Source organism: Streptopelia decaocto (assembly GCF_964273445.1).
Source record: "Streptopelia decaocto genome assembly, chromosome: 4".
Classification (NCBI taxonomy): domain Eukaryota; kingdom Metazoa; phylum Chordata; class Aves; order Columbiformes; family Columbidae; genus Streptopelia; species Streptopelia decaocto.
In genome coordinates, this window is record NC_138658.1 from 5,542,513 (window position 1) to 5,569,686 (window position 27,174).

General features: G+C 41.4%; 2 protein-coding genes across 11 annotated transcripts in view; one reads left to right on the forward strand and one right to left on the reverse strand.

Moving 5' to 3' along the window:
- The window catches only part of NFKB1 (nuclear factor kappa B subunit 1), a 56,426-nt gene extending 45,996 nt beyond the window's left edge, over positions 1 to 10,430 (forward strand). For both annotated transcript variants that reach the window (XM_082051931.1, XM_082051930.1), the window contains exons 16-24: positions 2,377 to 2,491; positions 4,506 to 4,707; positions 5,766 to 5,935; positions 6,495 to 6,597; positions 7,448 to 7,572; positions 8,348 to 8,414; positions 8,743 to 8,915; positions 9,051 to 9,228; positions 9,539 to 10,430. In XM_082051931.1, coding sequence (XP_081908057.1) covers positions 2,377 to 2,491; positions 4,506 to 4,707; positions 5,766 to 5,935; positions 6,495 to 6,597; positions 7,448 to 7,572; positions 8,348 to 8,414; positions 8,743 to 8,915; positions 9,051 to 9,228; positions 9,539 to 9,726 — 1,321 coding nt within the window. In that variant the 3' untranslated portion in view covers positions 9,727 to 10,430. The remainder of the gene's footprint in view (positions 1 to 2,376; positions 2,492 to 4,505; positions 4,708 to 5,765; positions 5,936 to 6,494; positions 6,598 to 7,447; positions 7,573 to 8,347; positions 8,415 to 8,742; positions 8,916 to 9,050; positions 9,229 to 9,538) is intronic.
- The window catches only part of MANBA (mannosidase beta), a 50,134-nt gene continuing 32,028 nt past the window's right edge, over positions 9,069 to 27,174 (reverse strand). For 4 of the 9 annotated variants that reach the window (XM_082051934.1, XM_082051933.1, XM_082051936.1 and 1 more), the window contains 5 exons: positions 25,828 to 25,992; positions 24,498 to 24,642; positions 20,350 to 20,492; positions 18,327 to 18,584; positions 14,843 to 16,754 (listed from right to left, as the gene is read on the reverse strand). In XM_082051934.1, the coding sequence (XP_081908060.1) occupies positions 16,530 to 16,754; positions 18,327 to 18,584; positions 20,350 to 20,492; positions 24,498 to 24,642; positions 25,828 to 25,992 (936 nt within the window). In that variant the 3' untranslated portion in view covers positions 14,843 to 16,529. Of the gene's footprint in view, positions 9,211 to 10,911; positions 10,997 to 13,585; positions 13,660 to 14,520; positions 14,578 to 14,842; positions 16,755 to 18,326; positions 18,585 to 20,248; positions 20,493 to 24,497; positions 24,643 to 25,827; positions 25,993 to 27,174 lie in introns of those variants that run through there. The other 5 variants (XR_014183978.1, XR_014183980.1, XR_014183977.1 and 2 more) reach the window with 5 other exon arrangements.

The window sequence follows — 27,174 nt, forward strand, 5'->3', positions numbered from 1 at the left end:
CAGAGAGTGAAATACAGTGGGGAACTAATGATTAGTAGTTATTTAAAAGCAAATTCAGTGGAAGTGGCTGTGAACACGTGCAAAGATAATCTCTTGAGTAAGCCAGTGACATTATCATATCCTCACCTTTTAGCTGGCAGGCTTTGGGCAGGCCCTGTGCAATCACTTATGTTTCCTTAAATGGCAGTATTTTGTACAGCAGAAGCCACATAAACCTTAAGGCTTCCATCTAGATGGAAAATTTCCCGTGACTGAGACCTGCTGTCCTACTGTTCACTTAACCCTGTGAGACACTACTACGTTCACTTCACTTCCAGTGAAAACAAGTCTCAGATCACCGATAGAGGAGTGCAAAATCAGAGACACTCGCTTTGCTTTCCAGTTGGCAACCTAATGTCTGCTGCGAGGAAAGCAGGGACATGAACACGGCAGGGGCGAGCAACAAAACCTGCTAGTGCTTTGGACAATGCAGCTCCTGTGTTTTGAAAACGAACAAAAAAAGCGGAGGATAAAGGAGTATTGAGCAAGTAGGACCTGCATTTAAATATCAGTAAGGTGCCCCACAGATCTGGACTTGCCAGGGCATTTCAACAAAGTCAAAATACTTTTCAGAATGATGATAGATAGTTGTTTTCATCCTGAATCAAGAAGTACCTGCAAGTATGTGAAGCTCAAGCTCACGTTTCCTTTCCCCTGGGATGGATTTTAGTTTGTGAGCATGTAATGCATCTAAATTACTCTGCAGCTTTTTAACGAAGTTTTGTTGACTGTCTTCCAGCTCTCTCGCAGGAGCTGTTGCTTTTTTTTCTTTTTAAAAAGTCAGAATTCATAAACCAATTTCCCTAATTTTCACTTTCATCATTAAAATGATATGGCAAAAACTGTAGAATCTGTGATTAGTGTATATTTACAGCAGGCACTCAGTAACACCAGCTGTTACTCCATTCATATCAATACCAGAAGCCTGATGTTGTTCCGACACTCTGCTTCCACAGCGGTGCTGAAATGCATTTTTTGGACATAGAACTGTTCAAGAAATGGAATTGGCTTCACTTTCATGGTCTAGTCAGCATGTCTTTACAGCATCACATGTAGTGGCAGGGTAAAATCAAGATACTTGCTACAGGAAAGAGATTTAAAGGCCGGAGAAGAGCAAATTTCTTTCTGTAGCGAGATTTGGAATTAAAATGTCAGCATGATAGAGTATAATAAGAACCATCTACCAGAGAGCAAAGGAGCAGGTATTTTATGGTAGTGGTGGGACTGTTTGAACAGCACAGGAGACTCCAGGAGGGAAAGTGCCATGGTACTGCCTGTGGAAGCATCCAGAACCAATAAAACACACCTTTGGAAGGTGAGTTCGGTTTAGAAATTGTGTTTTTTCTCTTTTTCAAGTATCTTCTGGTTTTGAGCGCTCTCAGTCTCAATTTCAAGATGACTCTGTGCCCCTAATGGCAAGGAACTGCTTTTTATTTTCTGATGAAAGTGTAGGTCTGAGTATACCCAGGTATTCCTGGAGCAGCACAACAAACACCCCACGTGTGCCCTGTCAATACGGAGTGTCAGCAGCAATATGCTCAAGAGACGAGTCTAGAAGTTGCCACGGGAGAGCTTGGCAAGATGTTTTAAGAACTTTGAAATGAAGTCTCAATGGAACAAACCAACTCCAGCTCTGTTGGAGACGGGTGATGGGATTTACAACCTGCTTTTTTTCGGCTTTTACAAGTCCAGCCGCTCCTGGTTCTGGAGAAGAGCACGGGAAAGGCCGCTGCATTAACCTGGTACAAGTGGTGAAATGTCTTGCTGTGCAGGGTCATTCGTGTCCCAAAGCAGGTTTTTCCTTTGCATTGACATCTCTGGCCACTGCTGCAAATCCTGTGGCAGTTAGTCACCGGGCCCGAGTCCTTACTCATTCTTCTGTTTGAAAACGAAGAAAAGAAAAACCCACAGATCTGGGGAAACCCCCAAGGGAAAATTTGCTTTGGTGGCAGAGAGGCCTGTGGAAATTCTGAAGGAAGGTTTTGACAGTAAGAGCTGTTTGTGTGCTGCAGAATTGAACACATGAAAAAAAACCAAAACGGCAAAGAATCTGGGGATTTCAAAGAACTTCTGAAACAATTATTTCGTGCTACAAAGTTTGTATTTATTAGACTAGTAGTTAAGTTGTGCTCAGTACCAGCAAAAGCCATTCCAAGTTAAACACAGTTCTCTTCTGACTGGCTTTTTTTAATGTTGGGGTTCATTTTAGGTGCTGATATTTACTAATAGTCAAGTGTTTATACCGGTTAGAATTCAGTCAGATCTATAGTAAAACTTTATTTTTTTAATAAATTTGAAAATAGCATGAAGTTGTTAATCTGTTCTTGTTTGTTTCAGTGTCCTTCATTTAGCAATTATCCACCTTCATACTGAGCTGGTGAAAAACCTCTTGGAAGTGATTCGTGATCTGAATTCTAATGACATCATTAACATGAGAAACGACCTTTATCAGGTATGCTGGTGTGATTAACTGTTGTTGGTTGTTCAGCCAACAGAAAAGAAATTGCAGAACTTATTGTCTGTCTTATTTATCGTCAATCCATTGGAATGAGCCCAGGTCAGACTGTAAGGCAGACAAGTTTAGACACATAATGACATATTCTAAGGTGGTGGAGGAGCAAGAGCATGTTTTCACTGGTTTAGTTTGTAACTTCCCTTGACATTAACAGAAACGTCTCCATGGGTTAATCGCAGAACAGGCCAAAAATACAAAATCCTTCTGTTCATGTCGTTGTTATTTGGCTCGTCTGTTGTTAAACCAGTGGTGTGGATTATCATGTGCCAACTTTGGGGTCTTGTGACCTTTCTAACATAGGCTAACTTGGGATCATGTGGCAGTTGCTGTGTCATCAGTTATCTGTAGGCACGTGGAAGCTGTAACAAACGATGCCTTTCCTCTGGTATTCATGCCCATCACATGAGCACCACAATTTCCCTTTCATTTCTAGATTCACATCATAGCAAAACAAACAATCAAAACAACATCCCGCTTTTAATTGCCAGGCACAATTCTGTCTCCTCAGCTTCAGCTGTGATTTAGTCTGAGGTTCTTGTATCATAACTCAGGCTTTAAAAAGAGCTGTGGAAACCTGCCTGGAAAAGAATCTCTTGTCAACTGTGTGTGCCATTCAGTTGGCCCAAAGGTGACCAGCTGGACGTTACACGGCAGCATTCCGACACTTGTGTTGTTTCTTTGGCTGGGAACGCTAAAGGCAGCATTTTATCCTACACAGATTGTCCCAGAGCGTTTATTTTGACTTTTTTTGTACTCTTTTGCATATCATTTTATGCTCATATAAAGCAAGTTTGCAATATGGAAGCTGTTGAAAGCAAGCGGAAGATTCTGAATTGAATTCTGTAGCCTCTGTTTAACAGACACAGGAAGCAAAGCTGTGCTCCAGACAAGGACTAAATCTCTAACTACCAGGACCTCTACCTTCTACTTAATCCGTAAACCAATGGTGGGAAGGAATGTAAGCTTGGGCTAGAATTTTCCTTCTGTGCAGGTGTTCTGAAAGCTGAATCGTACATGTACCCTATAGGTTCAGTAATTAATTGCAAATATGTTGACAGATGTATTGACAAACACAAATTTATTGCACAGAGCTGGATTTAGTCTTTTCATATAGTCCTCTGTTAATATAAGGATAATAATACAGAATCATGTGCAATTTTTAGATTATTTTAGTGTTGGAAATCTGATTTCCCAAACCTTACTGGAATGCCTTACTGTTTAAATACATACATTTCTGAGTTTGAGGAGTTGTACATGATTCTGTTCACTGGAAAGACTGTCGAGAAAGCCATATACAATTAGAAATACTGGAAGCCTCTTGGTCAGAGAGCCTCTCGGTGCTCAGGTGTCTTTGCACAAAAATGGAGAATGTGCAAATACAATCAGCTGGACACACTGTGTAAATGCACAGTTGTTCTGCACTTTGCCAAATGCACAGAACAACAAGATATTCTTCTTTTCTGTGCTGAGTCGTTCTGGGGGACAAGGAAATCCCAAGCCCATGGCTGCGAGTGCCCCATGCAGGAGCAAAATCAGGACATAGCCGAGTGCCCAAGGCCAATTTGAGCAGGCTCTGGAAAGCACAGGTGCTCCCTCTGGCATGAACTCGGCCATGGGGCAGCTGGTAGCGGGGTTACAGTGTCTGTGGGGCACAGGGATCATCTCATTTCCCAAGTCCCTAGCCCCACAGTGCTCAAATAGGCAGGTCAGTCCCTGGCTCTGTAGAGCAGGCAGCAGCTTCGTTCCTCCCAAAGTCTGACTGCTGACACTGGCAAGGCAGCTTTTATTTCCAGTAAGGAGAAACCCTGTTAGCAGTAGAAAAAAATGCACGCATGTGCGAGCTTTTCATTCCCGTTAGCTTTGAGCTGGAGGAACGTCTTCTCACACTAGGAGCTTTTGTGGGTTTAAAAGATTGCTGCTGCTTATTTTCTCCTGGCTTTGTCCCTTGTAGACCCCCTTGCACCTGGCAGTGATCACCAAGCAGGCAGAGGTGGTAGAAGACTTGCTGAGGGCCGGAGCAGATGTCAGCCTTCTGGATCGCCATGGCAATTCCGTCTTACATTTAGCTGCTGCTGAAGGAGACGACAAGATTTTGAGTGTACTCCTCAAGCACAAGAAGATGTTATCGATGGTTGACCTTTCCAACGGTGAAGGTATGGAAAGATAATGGCTGTATTTTACACACCTCCAGGACAAGCACACCTCAGTTCCTGCCAACATAGTGTTTTTACAATAGATACAGACCGTGGAAATAGCATCTTTCCTCATTTTGCACACGCCGTCCTTGGCTTTTATATGCCAAGAACACAGACATGTAGGTTTTGTGGTTATACAGAACATAAAGATTTGTAATGGCCATGTGACACAGTATGGATTTGAATTTTTGCCTCAGAAGAAAATGTTTCCTCCTCTCTTGTGAATGAAATCCCCTCAAAAATAATTTCTGGACCAGTGTCAAGTTTCATGTCTGGTACTTTGTGACCATACAGAATTAGAGCCTATAAAATAACCACAAGGACCATGACCGGTGGCGCAGGTCACTTGAATTTAGTACTCCTGCTCTAGTGATTATAAAATGTCTGACCTAAAAATGTCATTATGGGAATCAAAAAACTGTGTTAAGTTTCTCAGAGAGAGAGATTTTTGGTGTGGTTGGTTTGGGGCTGATGTTTGGTTGATTTTAGATACGAGGCTTTATTATTCTTTGAGCTGGTGCGGGTAATCTTGAGGTGGTGCGGCAGTGTGACCTTACAGGAGGATGCTTACTAAAATACACCCGTTATTGGCCAGACGGTTTCTAAAAGCAATGTTCACTAGCAGATGGGGCCAGTGCAGGCTGCCTCTGTTTACTACCAAGGTGCAGATTCTCTTTTTAAGGCTACTCTCCTTTGAGGGCAAAAGATTATCTAGGTGAGCTCTTTAGTTCCTGCCTTCTTTTCTACCTTGTAATTTGAATTTTTTTTTTTCCCCACGCATGGCTTTGACTCGCCATGAATAACACAACTGCTTCCAATTTATACATGAAGAACATTTTTATTAACACCAACTTTCAGTGTACAAGCAGGCAAAGTAAGTCCTGTCTGCTCAGGTAATTACAGTGACTCTGTCATTTTATAATTCTCATAGATGAGGCCACTTCAGAATTCATTACTGACATTTCCATATATTTCAAATATTAATGTACACGATGGATGGGTTTTGTGTTGTGTAGGTCTCAGTGCAATTCACATGGCGGTGATGGCAAACAGCATGTCCTGCCTCAAACAGCTGATTGCTGCTGGCGTTAACGTCAATGCTCAGGAACAAAAATCTGGCCGAACTGCATTGCATTTAGCTGTTGAACACGAGAACATCCCTTTGGCAGGCTGCCTTTTGCTTGAGGTAAGGGTGGAATTTCTTTCTCCAGGTCTTTTCACTTACGTAATTTTAAAATCTTGAAAAATCCTCAAGTGCCTTAGAAGGGAGGTATAAGGGTTTTTTCCTGTTTATTGACTTGAATACTTAAATTGGTATAATGGCAAAATTATCGCTAATGCTGTTCGTTACTACTTGTTCAGCACTACTGGTGAAACTTTTGCCCAAGTTGAGGAATTTAGTTTGTGACCCTGACGTGACCCTCTGTGCTGTGTTTAATTTGCACTGAGTAATCCCAGCAGCCATTAAAACTACTCATGAACAAGTTAATCACTTTGTGAAGTGGAATGTGGATCCAGGTGTGCGTGGAGAGCTTGGTGTATCTGTGCATATTTGTCTCATCTCCTTAACACCTTGATCCTCATGTGCTTAAGAGCTCCCGCGGCAGCTGCAGCTGGGGAGGAACGCGGCGCTGCGGGCCATTACTTTCTCATTCCTTCTTTTTGGACAGCACTTACGCAAACAGACAATGGTGCAATGTGAGTCTGCAGCTGTATTGTCTTTTTGTTGTTAAATACAAACTTAGGGCGATGCGGATGTGGACAGCACTACGTACGATGGGACAACTCCTCTGCACATAGCAGCTGGAAGGGGCTCTACAAAACTAGCAGCCGTCCTCAAAGCAGCAGGTAGGAAAGGAAATATTTCTTTCACAGTGACAATTCAGGTTACAAGGCTGCAAGCAGAAAAGAATGTGCTAGTGAACTTGCTTAATGAGCAGAAGATCAGACGTTAGAAACATGGAGGTTTGGTTTTTATCAGTATCTACTTTCAGGTGCGCTGCTCTTTAGCACCATCTAATGGCTAAAAACCAAAACATGCTAGTAACAAATCTCTGGCACTCTTGGATGTCTTTTGACTATTTATTTTGTAGGTTTTTTTGTAGCTGAAAAAGCAGAGGAGACCAGTTGGGATAAGCGTTGGGCTGCTTTAAAAACAAGAAGAAATAGGTCATTGAAACATGAGCTTGCTGGTGTCTCCCATTTCATATCATTGTGGAAGAGTTAGTTTTAAATATTTATTGGAACTTTTTTTTTCAGTTGTATTTAGACCTGATTTTTCTCCTTCAAAACAGCCAGAGCAAGAGGAGGCTTGGATTTCTGTGTGCTTGGTCCTTTACTAATCCTCACACTTTCAGTGACACTACAAAAAGCAGCAGCGCACCATCGCTTTATCCCATTTGTGCTGCGCTCTGTGTGAGCCAAGACTCAAAGTCAGTTTGTATGATCACGGCTCCTTCTTTGGGCCCTAACACCTGCTTGCCATTGTTTCCCTCTTCATAACAGAGCGTTGCATTATACAGTGACGTGACAGCATTTAAATTTAGTTGATTTGCTGACTTAATATAAAATGTAATTTAGCTTGAGTAGCTAAATTAGCAGATTTGCCATTCAGAACTTAGAATGCATATTTCAGATATTGTTGAAAAGCCAACTTGAAGCCTTTTCTTAAGAATTTTTTTGCACATTTGTTTTCTAGGTGCGGATCCTCACATTGAGAACTTTGAGCCATTGTTTGATCTAGAGGATGTGAAAGATGATGAAGATGACGATGAAGGGATCGTGCCTGGAACAACACCGCTAGATATGGCGGCCAACTGTGAGGTACGTGGTCTGGCTTTTTCCTTTTGCTTTTTAATAATAAAGGGATAGTTCAGCTCTCTCAGCCAACTCCTGCTACTAATTTGTCATCAGAAATTAAACTAGCTCAGCCACCAAAAAAAAAAACCCAATGATCAGGCTCTTCTTGAAATAGTTGCATTACAGACTTCAATAGGGAAAAGTATTTAGCTGGTTGGGGAGCTGGTGTCTGAAAGCCCACATTCAGAGTGAGACACTCTCCAGTGGGTTTTTTTGCTGCATGTTCTTCAGAATTGCAGACTTTGTGTGCAGGAAAAACACACTCTTGTGTCCTGCCCAGGCAGTGAATAGGCCACATGGTCCGTGCCTTGGCAGCTGAGTGTGTGCACTTGGTTTGGTGTAAGGTACAACCAGTCAGCATCTCTGAGCACAGGAGCTGCAGAGAGGTACCAGCTTTAGGTGGAAATCTAAGCCAGGCTTTGTTTTGAATTCCTGGTTGCAGACAGGCACTGACTCCTCCCTCGGTGCCGCTGCTGCTTACTGCAAAGACTTCCTCTGTATCTTGAGAACAGTTGCCAGGTGACATAGTGAAAGGGCAAGGGGATTCACTTCTCAACATTTGTACCTCAAGCTTTGCACAAGTCTTCTACAGTAGCTTTAGTCACACTGATTCCAGGGACAGAAAAAAATGCCCATTTACAGATGGGATTAGGACTTTATAAAATACTGCCGAGACTTATCAAGATAATGGATGCTAACCAGGTTTCTGCTAAATATTGACTTTAATGTATTCTCTTAGGTGTATGATATATTAAATGGCAAACCCTATGAGGCAGCAGTGGTTTCGGAGGACTTACTGCCACAAGGTAACATCTCTAAAGACAATATCCCTGTAGTAACTGAGTACTGAAAATGCGCTTGCAGAAATCATTGTCCTGCGAGAGCTGGTACCTGAGATGGGGAGGGAGAAGAGGTTCCTTCCCATCCACTCTTTCATAGAATGAGCGTGAGCCTGTTCAGATGTAGGTGACAAGGACACAAAGGAGGACATGTTCAGTGCTACAGCAATATATCAGTCAACACTGGGATGGATGGACTCTAAAATACTCTTTAATTTGGCTTTGTTTCTGCTTAGAAATGAACTGTTGCGTGATTTGTATAAATAATAAACTAACATATTTCTCTCTTCCCCAGGGCATTTGAAAGAGCTGAATGAGAGTTCCAGAATGCAGCTTTACGAACTACTGGAAGCACCTGATCCGGAGAAAAACTGGTCCACTCTAGCACAAAAACTGGGTCTTGGCATACTTAACAATGCCTTCAGGTTGAGCCCTTCCCCATCAAAAACTCTGCTAGATAACTACGAGGTAATGTGGCTGTAATGAGTTTTAAAGAACACACAGACACGCAGAGAATGTTGTTCTCCTGCCTGGTGAGACAGGGCAGCCCTCTGGTTTTAGCTGCTCTGGATGACAGCGAGCATGTGGTGTCTTCCCTTGTAGGTTTCTGGTGGTACAGTTCAAGAGTTGATTGCTGCTTTGAAACAAATGGATCACACAGAAGCCATCGAAGTAATTCGAAAAGCACTGTCCATCTCCCACAGCCCATCTCAGCAGCAGGACAATACAGCAAAAGCTCTTCCGTTGTCATCACCACCCACCTCTGCAAAGAGAGAGACAGGTAAAACTGACAGCAGAACATCAAGAGCTTTATCTAAAACAGTTTTGTTGTTTAGAAAAATACTGAATCATGCTGACCACTGTTGTAGTGACACTGTGCCCCCATGAGACCTTCAGCAGTGCAGCAGACCACATGCTTTGGTCAACTGAAAGCATTCAGCACATCTTTTCCTATTTTAATATCTAAAATTAGGGTAATTTTCCTAGAGAAGAACTTTTAACTATTGGCTTGCATTCCTTAGGCTTTCCTGAAAGTAGCATTACTGAAGCAACACAAGCGATCATGTATTTCCCTTTTCTCTCTCCCTCAGGTGAGCTTTACAATAGCAAATTTCAAGACACCGAAAGCACGTGTGACAGCGGCGTGGAGACCTCCTTCCGCAAACTGAGCTTTACTTACTCAGACTCTCTGAACAGCAAATCATCAGTAACACTGAGCAAAATGACCCTGGACTACGGCCATGGAAGTTCAGCGCAAAGTAATTACATAGCCAACTAGTAATATTCCATTAGCAACATGCAGTTCCAGGAACAAATGTGACATTTAAAATTACACCAGTGTCAATCCTGGCCCAAAGGAAGTGAATTCAGAACCAAAAGTGCGCTGGAGGAACCAGAAACGAACCTGAACCAATTGTGACTTCAGCCTGTGGCTCCCAGCTCTTGCTTCCTTCCTCAAGTACGTTTCATTTTATTCATTTACAAGCCATGTACAATAACCAGGGCTCTCCTGCTGCATTAATACACAGGACTGGACTGTGATTGACCTGAGCTTTCCTGGTTTGTGAGGATTTTCTTTTATAGCCGAAAGTCACTCCTTGCTAATGCATAATACCAACACATTTAATAAAAAGAGGTAAGGCACACAGAGCAATCAGTGAGTACAGTTTCTAGCTGCTTTCTTCATAATTTTTGCAGCACAGTTAAATGAAAAAGGCTTATACAATAACTGGCAAAGAAAAACCATGACTTCAATCACAACAATGACAATTCAGAAAAAAGAGAATCCTAAAAAAAATATATCTTGTATATTTCAAATAATGTATTTAAAATTAACTTTGGTGCCTCTTATAAAAAAAAATTCAAGTTTGGCATTTTTCTATTTGTAAATAGTTTTTTAATATCTGTTCCTTTAAAAAAAAAGTGCTTTTTAAATGCTTATTTTTATTTTACTTTTATAATAAAAACCCAAAATGATATCTCGTTTACACTTGCTGTAATTTTTATGTATCTTTCAAGTAGAGTCATTGAAGATTTGTTGTTTCAGTTTGAGGCATTGATCCAAGATTATGCTGATTTCCAGCTTCTAAAATTTAAAAACAAAAGGGTTGCAAGGTTTTAAAGTTTAAGTATCTCTTATGACGGGAGAGCAGGAGCAGCAGGTAGAGCTGCGCAGCCATGCTCTGTGCTTTGGAACGGAAGCCTCTGACTCATGGTCTCTTTTAGTTCTCTTAGTTATGGCAGCAGAGAATTATTGACTCTAAACCCAACTATTTAGTATCTCAACAACACTCTGAAAAGACAGTTCTCTGGGCTGTCTATAAACTCCTCTCATAACCATGTTCCTGAGCAGTATTCTGTCCTGTTTGAGCGTAAATGTTATGGATGTCAGCCCTACTAAGAATACATAACAGGTATTAGATTTAATGGTAAAAAAAAAGCAAAGAGGACTATTGTCACTTACTCGTAGCCGGTTTTCTTGGCACGAAGGTGGAGATTGGCAGCAACGGTCTTGGCTCAGCTCAGCCTTCAGTAACATGGTGTCATTGCTGAGAAAATGAATCAAGATCAACCTTAAGAATTGTTACTCTTAGAGCAGTAGTTGCTGTAATGAATTAAACCATGAGTAAAGGAAAAAAAAAAACCCCAAACATATGAAATAATTTTCTATCCAGCTAAATTACTGAGCATGTTAATTACTTCCAGAGAAGCAAGTTGCCTAATAGTAAAAATGCTATTCTTTCAGTTATTGTAGGTATAACCTGCATATGAAGTGTCAAAGGCATATGGATTTGTTCAATTCCTGTACTTGTCCAGTGGTCTCTCTGCACTCCAGCTCTAACAGAACCAGGCCAAGTTTCTCGTGTTCTGGGGGTGGGGAGTTTCCTGAGCCCTCCAGAGCTCTGAGTCAAACCAACTGTCTGCTGGCACAGAATTTCCAGCACAACTCGGGGGCTGGCACAGACTGTTATTGAGGCTTCCATAATCCTGCAGGTCACCAGGGCACCCTGGCTGTTGATTCACACCTTTCAGCCTTATTTCTGACCAGCTTATGCTTTTAAACCACCAGAAGAAACCTGGGTCTGTATTTCCTTAAGCACTTCATGACCAAATGCTCCATAATAGCTATTCATCAGGTTCATGATCATGCAAAGAACAGCGGGACATCTGCCCTAGGCCCTGTGTATTCAAGTGTTTAAATGGCAGTCTGGCGGCTTCTTTCCTTGCAGCATCTCAGTCTATTTAACAAAAGAGGCTTTGGTCCTCTCTTTTTCCCCTCTCTTTGTTTAGAAATAGAAAAAAATTAAATATTCTCATTAATTCAAACAGGAAGACTGAAGTTTTTACAGTTGAGTCACATAATGGGACAACTTTCCCATCTCTATTAACCCTTCACATCTGAAGCATGTGCCGCAGGCACACGTTGCCAGGACTAGGCAACAACAGGAGGCAGAACACACTGGCTTGTGTAGAACACGCTACAGAAAGTGGCACAACATCTACCAAGAGCCATCTTGCATAGTTCTCATCCAGCAGGGCAAACCTACTGGAGAGCCTCATGTGTACCTCAAGCAGCTCCACTAAAAGAAAATGCCAAACCTCACAGCTTTACTCTTTCTGCTTTACCTTTTTTCATACTAGCAGGTGGCCATCCCATACAGGGCCCACTGGCTGGCACTGGTGGCAGCTGGGGAAAGGCCGCTCTCCGTGCAGGGATGAGCATGAAGGCAGCGTACAGGGGAACCAGGCTTAGCAAGAGAAAGCATAAGCAATGCAGGCAAGTCTTGACCTTTTAAAGTGGATATGTTCTTCCTAACAGGTAACTAACTATCAAGATGTACTTATGTGCCTCATCATACCTGCTTACCTCAGATACAGATTTATCCTTGCATCTCCTTGCCCAGAAAGGAAGTGCTACTCCTATTTCACAAATGTGATGGAAGAAACTAAAGAGTCCTGCAGGAGCTCAGGAATTCACTGCCTGAGGGCTCCTGTCTATACCTGACTTAAGGAGAGAAACCTCTCTCACGTAACTGCTGAGCAGAGGGTAGTAATGGTGTAACTCAGTCAGCGTTTAAGGTTTTAATTTTTCAACAGCACGAAAAAGGACCAAAGTTCAGCTCTTGCATCTGACAACAGCATGCTTCCCCACCAGACCACCGCCTGCACAGACAGCTCCCATTCTTACTGAGACCTGTTCTGGATTATCCAACACCGTCCTGGGCCATAGAGCCTGGTTCAGTCCACAGGCCAGTGGTTCAAATACGCAAGGGTCAAGTCCCTTCTACCACAGCCAATCCCCTCAACAGAGTCAACCAGGTCTCCAGCCAGCTACAAACTAATAAAACTATGCAAAGAGAGAGCAATGTTGATCCACTGTGCACTCACAGAGCCCATCAAGAAATCTCAAGATCAACTTCCAAATAAGACCCCCCCCAAGATGGGGTCCTGGCAAGCAACCAGACTCACCACCTTCCTCCTGACTAGTCCTCAGGGTGTTGTTTCCCTTCATACTGCACCGTGTGTCCTTTGCTGTAGTTGCCCAGACCAAAGACACCTCTGTTTTGGCTACAATGCACATTAATAATCAAAACTGATGTTTCCAAGTCTTTACTAACTGACTCTACCTCCTGCAGAGTAAGATGTCCTTTCCTCAGTGTTGGCAGGGACAAAACTAAGTAATTTTAAGGTTCTGTGTTTTTCACTTAAGTTTTGATTTTCCCCACCCCAATTAAACTAAATCAGGGTTTTGTTTCACTGTCTTGTAACACCTGACTGTAATGGAGAGTTATGTAAACCCGATTCCTTGCCTGGGACATGTCGCTAAACATTCAAATCACAAGTTCTGGATAACTCAACTTACCCCTCAGAGGGTAAGAAAGAAAACTGCAGTTCTGACAGCGTAAAGGCTTCTGCGCCGCAAGAGAGAACAAGAAACTCACTGGCCTGCTCCTCTGCACCTGACAATGCTACAGGTCACTGAAGGGGTCTCTGCTACACAGCTCCAAAACCAGAAGTGGGACTAAGAAATGTAAAAGGACTGAAGATGTGCATTTAAGACACAAAAATTATTCAGGACCCAAGGTATGCAGACAGCAGGTAACAACAAAGACTGACAAAGAGCTATAAGCACGCACTTAGAGAGGCAATGTGTAGATTCAAGTGACGGCTGCTCTCAAGATCTCTTCACTGGTGCGTTCCTGTCTTCACCCTGAGTTGAGACAAAGGCACAACAATGTCACCAAGCACAGTATGTAACGGCCAAATACCATGGAGAAATGGTTAACCAAGGTACATGTTACAGCTGTGTGGGGGAGAGGAGAAAATAGCAGCTATAAATCCATACCTACTACAACACCAGGAAACCAAAAGAACATCTTAAAGATATTAAGACAATAATGGAAGTGAACCTCCCCCCTTCAATTCTGGTTTGAGCTCAAGCAGTTGGCTTAAGCTATTGCTAATCTTTCATAACAGCACCTAGTGCTGAACTAAAGCTCTGCAGTGGCAAAGAACGGACCCACCCTTTAGGGAGATTCTGACCTTCAAAAATCACAACAATTTTTAAATTGTCTGAGCCTTTTTATGCCAATCTGGTAACAGCAGAAAGCAACAGCAAAAAAGGTATTATAAAAGAATGCTGTTGTGCATAACAGTGCTGATAGGCATTAGTTGCATCACCACTTCATCAATTATTGATCATGTACCACGCTATTTCTTTCATGATTTTGACTAAAATTCATGACAGGCTAACCAAGGGCACAGTTATCCAACTCAAAGTTTATGCTTTCTCACCATCCAGAATCTCTCAAACTTTACTCATATTCTGAGATCACTAAGAACAAATATCATTTGCCTTCAGATAATCCTCTTGATCCCCTTTGAAACAAGTAATTCTGTCCAAGTTTTTATTTATTTAACACCATTAACTGCCAATTTGCAATTCTATCTAGATGTTGCTGGAAGAGACACTTCTACATCACTGTAAAAGACATCAACCAAAACACCCTTTTCCTAATACACTGCAGTAATATTTATTAATCTTATTTATTCCACATTTTCCCATCCTTACCTTATATTGATGCTGTTGCTGCTTTGATTCCACTTTGACTCCGGAACACTGAAAAAACTGAAGGATTTTTCCTGTATTGTTGGCCCAGGATGCCTCTCAGATTACTATTAAATCCCTTTATCACTGTCTGCATTTTCTCTTAAGATTTATTTGCGACTATAATTTTTCCTATTTATTTTATATAACCTCTAAACATTGGAAAATACATATTTTGAGTACTTTCATGTTTTCTTTCAACTAGGACAAGTTTTGAATCAGAAAACCCCTCCTGTGCAGCTACAGTCAGTTGTTTTGCTGACCTAATAAAACATTTGCAAGCAACTTCTATTTATCATTTCCCTTTTATCTTGAAGTTTTCCATCTTGCTCAGGAGAACATCAGTTTTGGTTAAGACCCAATTCAAAAGGCACCAGAGACGCTGAGCATCAGTCACTCCGCTCATCTGTTTGCCCATTAAAACTGTGATCGCTGCAAGAAAACCACCCCCAGCTCCAAGTTCTCTAAGTGACCAAAGGAACCTGCAGCCGCTCTCTCCACACAGCAAACAACACCCACCTGGTGCTTTTGCCACCAAGAAGGACATCACCAGTAGAGCTTGTCCAAGCACCACAAAGTGCTCTGCAAGGAAACTAATACTTTCTTGGACAGTGAGAGAGAGAATCCTCGGGGAACCCCAGCAAGATCACGGCTGCATTTCAAACCACATCTGACAGATGAGAGCAATGTCCAGCAACCTGCCCACAGCACGGCTGGGTGACCTGGAGTTCCTGACTGCCAAACCCTCAGGCTTTCAGCTCCACAGGCTCCAGCAGCCCCTAAGCTGCAGCAAGCCTTCTTTCTTTGTATCAAATGCCAAAGCGAGACGACATTTCCATAGGAAACCCAGACATTTTAAAAACAACTTACGGAAAAACAGAACAGTGAAGCACCATTACTTTGTATGGACTAAGGAGTTCAGTGTGCCATCAATCTAAGCATGGGGAACCCCTGCACAAAGATGTGAAATGCAGCTGAGGTTTTCCTTTGTTGGAAGGAGAGGAGGATCAGTATGGAGCACAGGGTCTCTCATGAGGAATGCCAGGAGGTAACGCAGCAGCTGTGCAGCAATGTCTGAGTGACAACAGCAGCCCCTGCACTCTGCAGCCACTAGATAAAAACCAGTCATTTGTAACTCTTTGGTCTTCGCAAACCACCATTTATCTTCTGTACCGCCCTCTCTCTCTTTGCACCCACGGTCAACTCCTCTCCCTGCTCCTTTTCCCACAGCCACGTATATCTCGTATGGTGCCACGTTACGCAGGATCCCATGCGGCAGCAAAGGGCTTGTGACTGCACCCACAGCACCCTGGGAAGAGACAAAGCTAGATGTGGAGCTCTCAAGGTTATTGGCTCAATGTTGCATGAGAAGAGAGAAGAAAGTCTTGTACTCAATTCCCCTTTCGGAAGGGAAGCAGATCTGCCCACCTGACAGAGCAACAGCCTGCAGGGTAGGACTAGTGCTCTCCCAATCTGGGTGTAGATAGATAAAGCCACTCCAGGTGGGGGCACAGCCATGGAGGTGGTGGCAGCTCCACTCTCTTGCTGTTATCCTAAGATGAATTTCCACTTATGGCATAGTGAAACTGGGAAAAAAATAGACTTTTACAACCATAGCGTGGAGATGCATATTTGTGTTGCCTCTTAGGATGAACTCACAACTCAGTAATTCATCTTTTGTGAACCGGAGAAGTCGGGCCAGCTCACTCGCACTAACTCACCCGTCCCATTTTATACACGGGATATATTTTTCCCCGTTACCTGAGAAAGCCTTACTTTCAATACTCCACATATATTAGATGCAAGTTTTGCCGTTGATATCTTTACACTGAGCCAGCAATTAAAATTAACATGACAGGAACAGACAGTATGTTCTCCAGTCAGCTCAAACTGTACATCGCTTCAACTTTAGCTAAATTCTGATTTTTTCCTCTTCCTTTTCCACTCCTTATCTAAAAGGAGACAAAGTATCCTCAGGCAACATCCAGCAGAGAGGTCAAGGTCAGTGACTTCTCTAGTTCTTCAGCACTGGTAGGTTCCCAAGGATAAAACACAACCACTTTCTTCTTTTCGGTCATGAGGAAACCATTGTCACTAAATCTGCCTTTTATACTCCCCACGTCCAGAGAAACAAAAGGAGCAATCGCAGTGGTCTGAAGAGCAAATATGTAAATGTCATCTCGTTGCGAGACAGAGGCCTGGAAAAGAAACATTTTTAAAACCCCAAATAAATAAAATATACATGTTAAATAACCACCCAGCTAGTTATACGCTACATCATTTTCAAATGCCAATTAACTATATAGAAAAAGCAGACAAATTATGTTAAGTGCAGAAAACACATCCTGCTTGCAAGACAGACAGCACCATTTCTTTTTAAGAAATAGCACACATCATTTACATTGTGTGTTTTCTGAAGAAACACTGAAGTCTTCATGGTTTTTAAAAGCAACGTTATGAAAAGTAGCCCTTGGATTAGCAATGCATTTGAAAGGCTACTTAGTTTATTAGTAACTATGTATAGAAGCGCCAGCTTCTCACAAACCAGAATATTTTTTTAAATAACAGTGGCATACTTTCCTAAAATAACCACTTTGCATTTCTCCTCACTTGCTTATCCTTCTGTTAGTGCTTTGGAGACAACACAGCCATGGGAAAAAGGAGTGACATTTCCCAATGATGCTCCGGTTGCAGAGCTTTTATTATCAATGATATCACCCACAAAAAACCCAGCAGGACTCGGACTCCAGACTGTGCCACCAACTGAAAAAAATAAACCCAGGCTGATTTCTTTCCTTTGTATGCTCAGGAGGCAGATCCTGCTGCCATGGAAGAGATAAGACGGGAAAATCTGGCCCATTTTCTTTTTGTGAAGTAATTATGCTGGTCCAGATTCAAAGAGATTGAAGAGCTCTATCCCCCGCTTGTTTAGTTTAGCTCGAAAGAGCAAAGCTGCAGTTTGGAAGCCAAATGTGAAAACACACAGCCAATCTGCTCATTAAGAATTTTGCAATAAGATTTACATACTAAGAAGTAAGGTTTAACAAAACGTGTGTACACACACACAGAGCGTGTTTGCGCTCTGTATACACAGCATGCTTGCCAGGAGCAGAAGAAACCCAAGGAAAAAGCAACAAATAGGCTCAACGACAGTGATCCAACACTGATGCTTTGTGTGCCTGTTCGGAAGACGGACACGCTTGCCAGATATTAAGAAATAATCACTATTATGCAAATCAGAACCCATGGCTGGAAGGCAGGGGTTTGCAGCAAGAGGAAAGGAGCATGCAATGCTGCATGTTAGCAATGGTACACGAGCACTGCAAGAGGAAATATTGGTGACAATAACGCGCTCCACACTCCACTGAATTAGTGTGACCCAGTACTGGCATACAGTACTGCCTGTGAGCCAAAACACCTGCCATGATGCTATTTGCTATCTAGGGACAAAAAGAACGAAAGGAGCAATGCCACAGCAGTCAGGTAAAAGACAATAAAACAAATGAAATGAAGACTTCATTAGTTAAGACCAAAAAAAAAAAATCCAAGCACAAAAAGCCAAAACAACACACGCAAAACCACCAGTGTTATTTAGATAGGCATAAAGTGACAAAGAAAAAGAAAAATTATGATTTTGAACTCAATGTGGAAGCTGGAATTGCAACAGCTAAGGAAAAAGAACAGAATCAGACACTGCATAGCAGGCAAACAACTCAAAACAGTAAGATTAGCAAAACCAACCACAGTAATTTAGCGTTGTTGATGCTTACACTAAGCTGGGCCTTTTCTAGTCCTACAGCATCCTTCGGTGATGAAAGGAAGTGATGGTTCCTAGGACTCTGGAGGCCACTTTCTCCCACAAGCCAGAAAGTAACAACACAGCTTTTCCTGGTACAATTTCTGCATCTTTCCAGCAAGTCGTTTATGGACTCCTTGTAGATGGGGACAGCACTTTGTGCTTGAACGGTCACATCGTCTTTGGCCAGGGTGCATACAGGCTCCAGAGAACTCCAGGTGTGCACAACGACCTATCAAGTGTATTGAGAGAGCACAAAGCTTAGAAGAAAAGTTGTACCTGTGAAAACAACCCAGCACCCTGGGTTTCAGAACCCTCATTCCAAGAGATGTTCTCCTGACAGGACCAGCTGATTTCCACGTAGCAAGGAACTCCACAAAGATTTAAACCATTGATATGGCATACTAATTACATGATTACATAAACCTAACAAGAAGTCCATTTCAAACACTCTAGATCTGCTGTTCTTGACCTGCAAGGCTTTTTGATTTCTCCAGGCTCCTTGAGAGGACGGGGTTGCCAATTCCTGCCGTGGGAGTGCTGGGAAATGGAATTAGTAAGTGAATCATTTGTTGAGTCCTTTTCCTCCCCTCCCTCATTAAAAAAGTCAAACAAAGGATTTTCTTGTGATTGCTCATTGTTATCTGATGCAATCCAACTGGGTAATCTAGAGCTTCTGCACAGTCACTGCATCATCTTAAAAGGGATTATGGAAGTGATATTATTAAAATAAGATATGCATTCCCAGAGATCACACGTGCATTATGAATGCACCCTTACATTTAAAAAAGAAAAGAAAAAGCAGCATAATTTGGAAGATAAGCACTTAATGAGAATTACAGCAGTCTATCTCTTCATACATATTAGGTTGTTTGTGATCTTAATGGGGTCTGCAATGAAGTACAGATCTGAATTCCTTTCAGAAGCTTTAAGTTCCAACTTTTCTTCAAGAGCAAAACATGTTATTTATCAGAACCACCCTATTTCAAATGCTTCTGTGACATTATCAGAATTTCAGACTGTTATAATAACTCAGACCAGAAACAAACCATTTCAGTAAATGCAGTCCTACTTTAAGAACCAACTATCCAGAAATTGGAATAATTTTCTCTAAAAATCTCTCCAGAGCAGAAATAAGAGCAGATTCTTCTACAAACTACTAACCTTAGAAATCGGAAAACTCATTGCAGCCCACCAGAAAGAGCAGTGAACTACTGGCACACTCAGACTACTAATTCCAAAACTACCACTGAATCATTTCAGGTTCGCTGTTTTGCCATTCTTCCCAGCCTTTTCACACGGGCCATGCTTTATGTCAGGAATTGCATCTTGCAGTGCAAAATGGACCCTCAATTCGCTTGGGATATGGTTGCCATATCATTAATGGCAACAAAACATAACAAATCAAAAAGCAAAACCATGTTCTCCAGGACAACTCAGCAGCCCAAATACTACCTAAGAAATCCTATCTGTTTCTATAGCATTGCAAGTAAACAGTTAAGGCATCAATTGTAAAATGGTGACATTGCGTAGATGACCTTGGAATTAAAGTACACCTAGATGTTCTGTTGGTATTTCAGAAAATAATCCAGTTCTTCCCGAAGCAGTGTAGTTTGAGTACTGGCAAGCAATGGCCCAATACTTGTTCTTCCCCCCCACTTAGTCAGTGAACCCAGTTCCAACACCCAGGGAACAGTTTTGTTAAGAAGTGAGGTACCACTTTTCACACTTTGTTCTATTTAACCATCAATCCCTTTAAGTTTTAAGCAGAACAGTTAACTTCAGGCCTATACATATGGGCTGTAAGAAAGGCCATTAATTCCTTGTTCTGTGAAGCAGTACACGCTAATAATAAAAAACAGTGTTGACTAAGAAGATTAAAGATAAGAATTGTACCTCGTGTTTGAGCAAGGACTTTGTCTATACAAAGATGTGCTCATTTCAGCTTCTCACGTTCATGCAGGGAGGATGCAAGGGTGGAGAGAGGTCTCACGTACCCTCAAACTCAGCTTGTGGTCCACATGAAGATCTGAGACACCATAGATGTACAAGACACCTTTATCTTCATAGGCCACAGGCAGCAGGGGTGCAAAGAAGTTCTGGGCAAAATAATGAAGGAGTTTCCACTTCCCACCATACTCTGAAAAAGGTTAAAAGGAAAAACATTCAGACTGAATCCAAGATGGCCTTGGCACACAATCCCTTCCTGCACTGAGGTTTCAGTGCCTGGTGACTTTAATTCTTTCCTCAGCTTAATTTACATGATGAAAATCTAGGCCTGAACTGTCTTAAATATGAAAATGAATAATGCAATTGAAGCAGAGCAGCTTCTGTTACTCAGCGTAATGTAAAATCCTGATTCTCTTTGAATGGGCCTTACCCTCCATTTCTGCTGTGCTCTGATTTCCAACTGGATTGTGTAGCCACCTTGCAGTGGTTATGGAGGGAAAAGGGAAGGTTTGCTACCCAGGCAGCAGACACAGAGATCCTCAAGAAACCCGTGCAGGGGAGAAAACAACTCAGACTAAACTCGGCATTTACACTTCTGCAGGGAATAACAAACAAACCAACCAATAAAAAGGCGAACAAACCACACACCAAGTTTGTACCATTTCGAAACTCATCCTAGGGTTCAACTACTACAGCTATTGTTTTGGGATGTTTGCAAACGTAACCAGTCTGCTTACCTCAGATCAGCTTTTTAAGGGTGATTTTTCCCTTCTCAAAAAGCCCAAAGCCAATGTGAAGAACAAAGCTCAACTGCCGGAGCAGTTTCACACAGGAAGGGGCTTCCAAAGAAGACTTTTCCAGCAATAGGATCTTGGTAAAACAACTGTCAAAGTAACTTCAGACAGCGCAGAAAACAAGCTGATAAAAAGCCACTCTCAGCTTTCCTCTCAGCTGCTGTCTTGATTTGCTTAAGACCAGACTCACATTTCTTGATTTAAAAATAGGCAAGTTGCTTATAAAATACTCCCCTTGCCTAAAAATGGATGTAAGAAATCTGAAGATCATGTAGCTCTCCTGAGAAGTCTCTGGGCTTAAACTTTCCTGTAACAGACACGCATACCCACAGGCAATAGTCAAAAGTTATTTAAAACCAGGCCTAGGGCGTTTTTCTCCTTCTCCTCCCAGATTTAAATGAATTTTTAAAGAAATCCAAGCTCCCTAGGTTTTCTTTCCTGATAATACAGCTTCTGCACTCTTTACGTTATCAAACTTCAGATCCGGAAACTAAAATTAGGTTTGTAATGAGATCCCAGTACCCTTTTTGCTGCCTGTTCCCTGAAGCCTTCTATGAACCGATAGCGGGAGTGAGAACAAACGGTTCTCCCTAGAACAGATTTTAAATTAATCACTTCACACCACTAAATGCAACCTGAGGAACACGCTGCTAGTTCTTTCCTCACCTGTCGCGTGAGTGGTTACAAGCCCACCAGGGGCTCTAAATATTGAACCTGCAAGTTCTCTGTTCAAGGGAATCTCATGACAACCAAGTTGAGCACCTCAAGCTGACGTTTGTGTGGGAGTGAGGTGAATTGCTGTGTGTATCACAGCGCTCGCCACCAAAACACGCTGCTTAGATGCTACAGAATTCAACACAGCACAACAGGCGCCACCAGGCGCTGACAATCAAAACCTGTTTGTGGCAAAAGCTGTTGAGTTCTGAAGGCAGAAGTACCATGACAGGAGTGCTGTGCTGCATTTTCATTCAATCCCAAGCAAGCATCTTAAAGGCAAGTCAAACAAGAAGCATTTGCTGCCTTCTTCCCTCCTCGCTTCAAGAGGAAACATTTCCGCTTTGTTCAGGAAATGATGTGAGCCTGTCCACAGCTCTGTGAAATACCAGCTTTAAATAAGAAGCACTCACCGGTGTTCATACTGTGCCATCTAAGAAGATGCAGAAGCGTGGTTTTGAAGTGCAAATAAAACTAATTTCTCCGAAGTTTTGCATAATTCAGCCATTAGCATTTCAAAAATCCCTCTTAGCACACTGCCTAATTACATGAATATTAAACCTTTCCTCATTCCACTGGGGGACCAGAACAAAACAAAGGGACAGCTGTATCTCTGTTGAGCTTCTTTGCTGTAAAGTAACTTCAACAACATATGAATAATTCAAGTATTTGATGTATTTTCTACAATGATGTCAGCTTTGTACTTTAAAAGACATTTATGGTCTCCCCGATCACTTCATGTATCAATACAACTGTTTTTACAAAGAGACGTTTTTCCAGGCATCTTTTTCTCTTGAGGCACTTAAAGCCTAAGAGCATCAGCCATTGCTGGGATCATAAAAGTGAACGCTGGGATATTCCATTTCCCAATACAAGTCTACAAAGTTCAGAAAGATGAGCATTATTGTTGGACTGCTGCCTTAATATTTCAATAAAATAGCTTGTTTCTTATACGGGCTTGTTTGCCTTTGTTGGTGGAAGTTACTTTGCTTGGATGATAACGGGGGGAAAAAAACCCAAAACAACAAAAACCCAAAACAACAAAAACCAAACATAACAAAAATGGAGGGAAACAAACCTCTCCCAGAGAAAGAGAGGAAGGATGGGGTGGGCTATTTTCATTTTAAAGCAAGGCCAAATGGCATTTTGTTCTAAGGACAGCTCATGAGCTTCACACTACCTCTTGGCTTTTTCTAGCTCACTCATCATTCTTCAAACATGAAATTCTTAAAAAAATATTTTAAAAAACTAAATATGTGAGAAATAAAGAGAATCTATCCAAGTCCTATACAGCTGCCACAGAACAGATTCTCCGTTTCAAAATTACTTCTAGACAAAGCATTTGGAACATGAAACAGCCGCTTCCCTTATACCACACATTCCTGCCCTGTTTCTTACTAACTAAATGACTTATCTCTTCATATGTCTGGTTACTGCATGTTTGTGTTCTAATCTATAAGGAGATATCATGTGCATAACCAGCATATTAGCAGAATGATTTTGTCACAAAGAGCGATTCGCCTCACCTGACACTAAGTTAGGCCTCAAATCTCAACTAGACATCTTCTCCTATAGAAAGCTTCTCAGAAGCCATGGTGGGAGATGTCGTATGAAGTTCTACAAAAATCAAATCCAGCATGGAGAAGATCATTCATCACACTTGTTAGACAGCTAAGGGCACATTAATCACACTCTGGAGATAACCATTGCTCCCCCAGCTGAGTGCAGAAGAAATCTAGATGCCTATCCTTTACATACCAAATCCCACCCTGCTCACAACAAGGTCACAGTTCTATAGGGGTTTTTTGACAGTGCACTATGGCCTGCTAAAGGGAGAGGCTGTGATCATTTTACCACGGGAGTCAGGGGGAACAAAATCAACGAAATTTGGTGGAATTATAGAAAACATAATTATACGTGGATGTTCCTTCTTACCCTGCTATCACACGAGCTCCCTTTCTGTCCATTCTCACCCAGGGTGGCTGGGTACATATATGCATCTGTACAGCTGAGCCAAGAAATACAACTGGAGATTTGCAGGACAGGCCCTTATGGAAATAGAATTTCTTAGGAGCCTCCAATTGTAAAAGAACTGATCTTTCTAATTCTAAAATAATTAAACTTGTAAAAAAAAGCCAAATTTCTCTGGAAAACCCTGGATATCACACACAGTTTCAGGAAGATCCAGCTCTACATAAGAAAAGCAAGAGTAGTTGAAAGTTGACCTTACAAGAGGGCTGTGTGCTCAGTCTTAACCATGACTGTGCCTAACAGGCAGCTTTGTCTGGCTTCAACGGTACTATTTCCCTGAGAATACAGCTTAAATGAAAATAAATGTGTTTTTAAGAAATTAGGAGCTACATATGATTTTAACTTCTGTAAAGTAAAACCTTACTAAAACAAGGGTAAGAGTAGGTGGCTGCTAAATCTGAACTCAAACAGCAAAGCTTCCATAGGAAGAGAATTGCTTTGTTCTTTACAGCTCTTCCACTCCCACAGACTATTAGGATGATGCTGAAAAACACTTTTCTGGAAAGCATTTCTAAAGGATGGACAGAAACATGCTGAAAGTTCACAAAGTTGTCCAAGAGAGAGAAGAGCCATATTTCTTCTCTTGGTACTTCCAGGTGAGGAAAGCAAAACCAGACTGATAGTTGGTGCCTTAACCAGACTGTCACAAAACTTACCCAAGGAAGCCCATGAAGGTGCCTGCCAAATGTCATTGAGTTGCCAGTACAGAGCTCCCATTGTGTGTCCTTCTCCCTTGACTATTTCACTTTGACTAAAACGATAGAATTCAGTTTCTGTCTTGACACACTGAGCCTGCATCACCTTGGTTAACAAAGACATAAAAAATATATATATATATATTTATTTTGGTGTATTGTATTTTGTATTTTACTTTACTTTCAAAGCTTGTGCGTATATATTATGCAACACAGACTTCACAGGAATAGCACATAACTTTAAACCTGAGTCTTCAAGAGTACACATGTGCTCAAAGGAGATCAGTTCCTAGCAGCTCCCACCAGTAAAGACACAAGCAGTATCTTTAGCGAAACTCTGGAGGGATTACTTGCTGCCATCCAGCCAGTGGAGATCACTGGACAACAGAGTCTTTGACAGTTAAACGGAAGACAAGGGGGGAAAAAAACCACTAATAAATACATTTTTAAAAATTAATGTAAATAAAAAACCTGTGAGTTGCAAAATGACATTATGCTGCACTATCTCCAATATACGTTACCACAACGTTCACATCCCCATACTCTGAACTTGTAACACACATACTCAGTATACAGTCAAAAATGTGCACCGTAAGAGCAACCCTTTTTCACCTGCGCTCCCTCTTCTTCTCTACTTCCCTTCCTTGTGTTTAAAAAACATTTTTCAGAATATTTCATTGGCCAAGTTCAAGAGAAGCCAAACAGTCTATTATTTTCTTCACATATTACTGGGCTGGGGAGGTATTACAAGAAACTCTCAAAATAAAGGAAAAAGTTATTCTTTAGGACAGCTCAAAAGGTAAAGATAACCCTTTGAATTAAACACCAGAGCCAAGTTTAGTCTCTTTATCCTCTTTGCTATCCTTACTTCGGTATTCTTAGATTTTTTAACATGTTAATAAGGCCCTGACAAACTTAACCCTGCAGAAACTCTCACAGCTTTCTGAGCCGGGACCCCACCACGCAAGTTTTATGCCTGTTTTCAATTCTACAGCATCATCTACCCTTGTTCTCTTGTCATCAGTGCCTAAAGTTCTCCAGATGTTTTGCTTCTTATAAAACTTGGTGTCAGCAGCTCTCAAACACTAAAAACTTAGTGAATGTGCAGCTATTCCCATCAAGAGTGTTTACGAAATTTTTGGAAAACAGCAAAAGGTAACAGCACTTTAAACTTGCCTAACAGCATTAAAAAGTTACTTAATGTCATTTAGAAGTCATGCAGAAATCACAAAGAAATAAGCATGAGCTTATGAGTATTGACAGCTGCTGATATTGACGATATCACTGTTACCTGAGTGAGGTAAATCGTATCTTTGAACTTCTTGATGGGATCTGTGCTCTGGGGAAGCTTGAAATGATGCCCCACCAGCCGAAGCATCTGATCATTGCCATCTTCATGGTGTTGGCGATGGAGAGAAAAATTGCTTGTGTAGGACCAGTCCTCCACGGAGGAAACCTTTTAAAAAACAGAAAGGGATGAGAATGAAAAGGTGAAGTGTGCATTTAATGACTGACAGGATATTCAGGAACAGATATCCATTACACTCTGCTGATATCATCTAAATCCTTTAAAATTGATAGTCTATTTCTGTAGTGCCTCCCGCATTCATGCAACGATTTTGAATCAATAATACCCTTTGCTTATAATCCTTGTATGAATAAATGAAAGCAGACGTTGCTGTTGAATCCAGAAGAGCAACTTTTGGCTGAATGGCATTTAACTTATTTGTCCTAAGGTTCAGTTTGGCCGAGGGACCTCAGAGGTTTGCTTGTGTTCATAACAAATCAGAAACACCCTCGATTAAGATGAAAGAAAGTCCTCTGGTCAAACACATTTAGGCATAAGTTCCAGAAGTTAGCAGAGTTATAAATTTAATAATAGTTAGTAGGTCTATCAATTTAAAATAATAATAAATAATAATAATAATAATAATTTAACCTGCCTCTGAACACAAAAGGCCATGAAACATTTTTTTTTCAACTAAGGACAACAATGCAGCATAGCTCATACCGTTATTATTGTCAAACTTTCATCGTAATCACAATTTCTGTAAAATCTTCTTATTTAAATTTATTCCTTTTTAGGCTGGATTTAATAACTTTCATTGGTATTAATACGGATGAATGCACTGATTATGTCTCAGATAATATACTTCACCCAGGAAATTGAAAGGAACATTCTGAACTCCTTTCAGTTGCTTGCGTGAGTATCAATGGGATATTCAGTTCCCTCTGAACAAATGGACAAACAGCACGATATGTCTCTGCTCCAACTGGATAAGTAAGATAGAATATATCATATCTAAATTTAATGGAAGACAGAACCAAATCCTCTTATATGCAATACATAAAGAATTATTTAAGAGAAACTGGTAAAAATGGTACGAATCAATATATTTTAGAATTCAGCACAATTCAGCACTGGTCATGTTTCTTCTGTTTCTAAATGAACACACACCCTTAGACACAGCAAATGGAAAGAGATGTTAGGCAATCATTACTAAGCTATATATTAAAGAGAATTAATATTAATCATTTCATAGCAGCCTCAGGTAAATACATTGAACACTGAGGAGGGAAACAGCCCACACCTCTGTCCCACCTGTGCCATACCACACCTGACAATGCCTCATCCCAA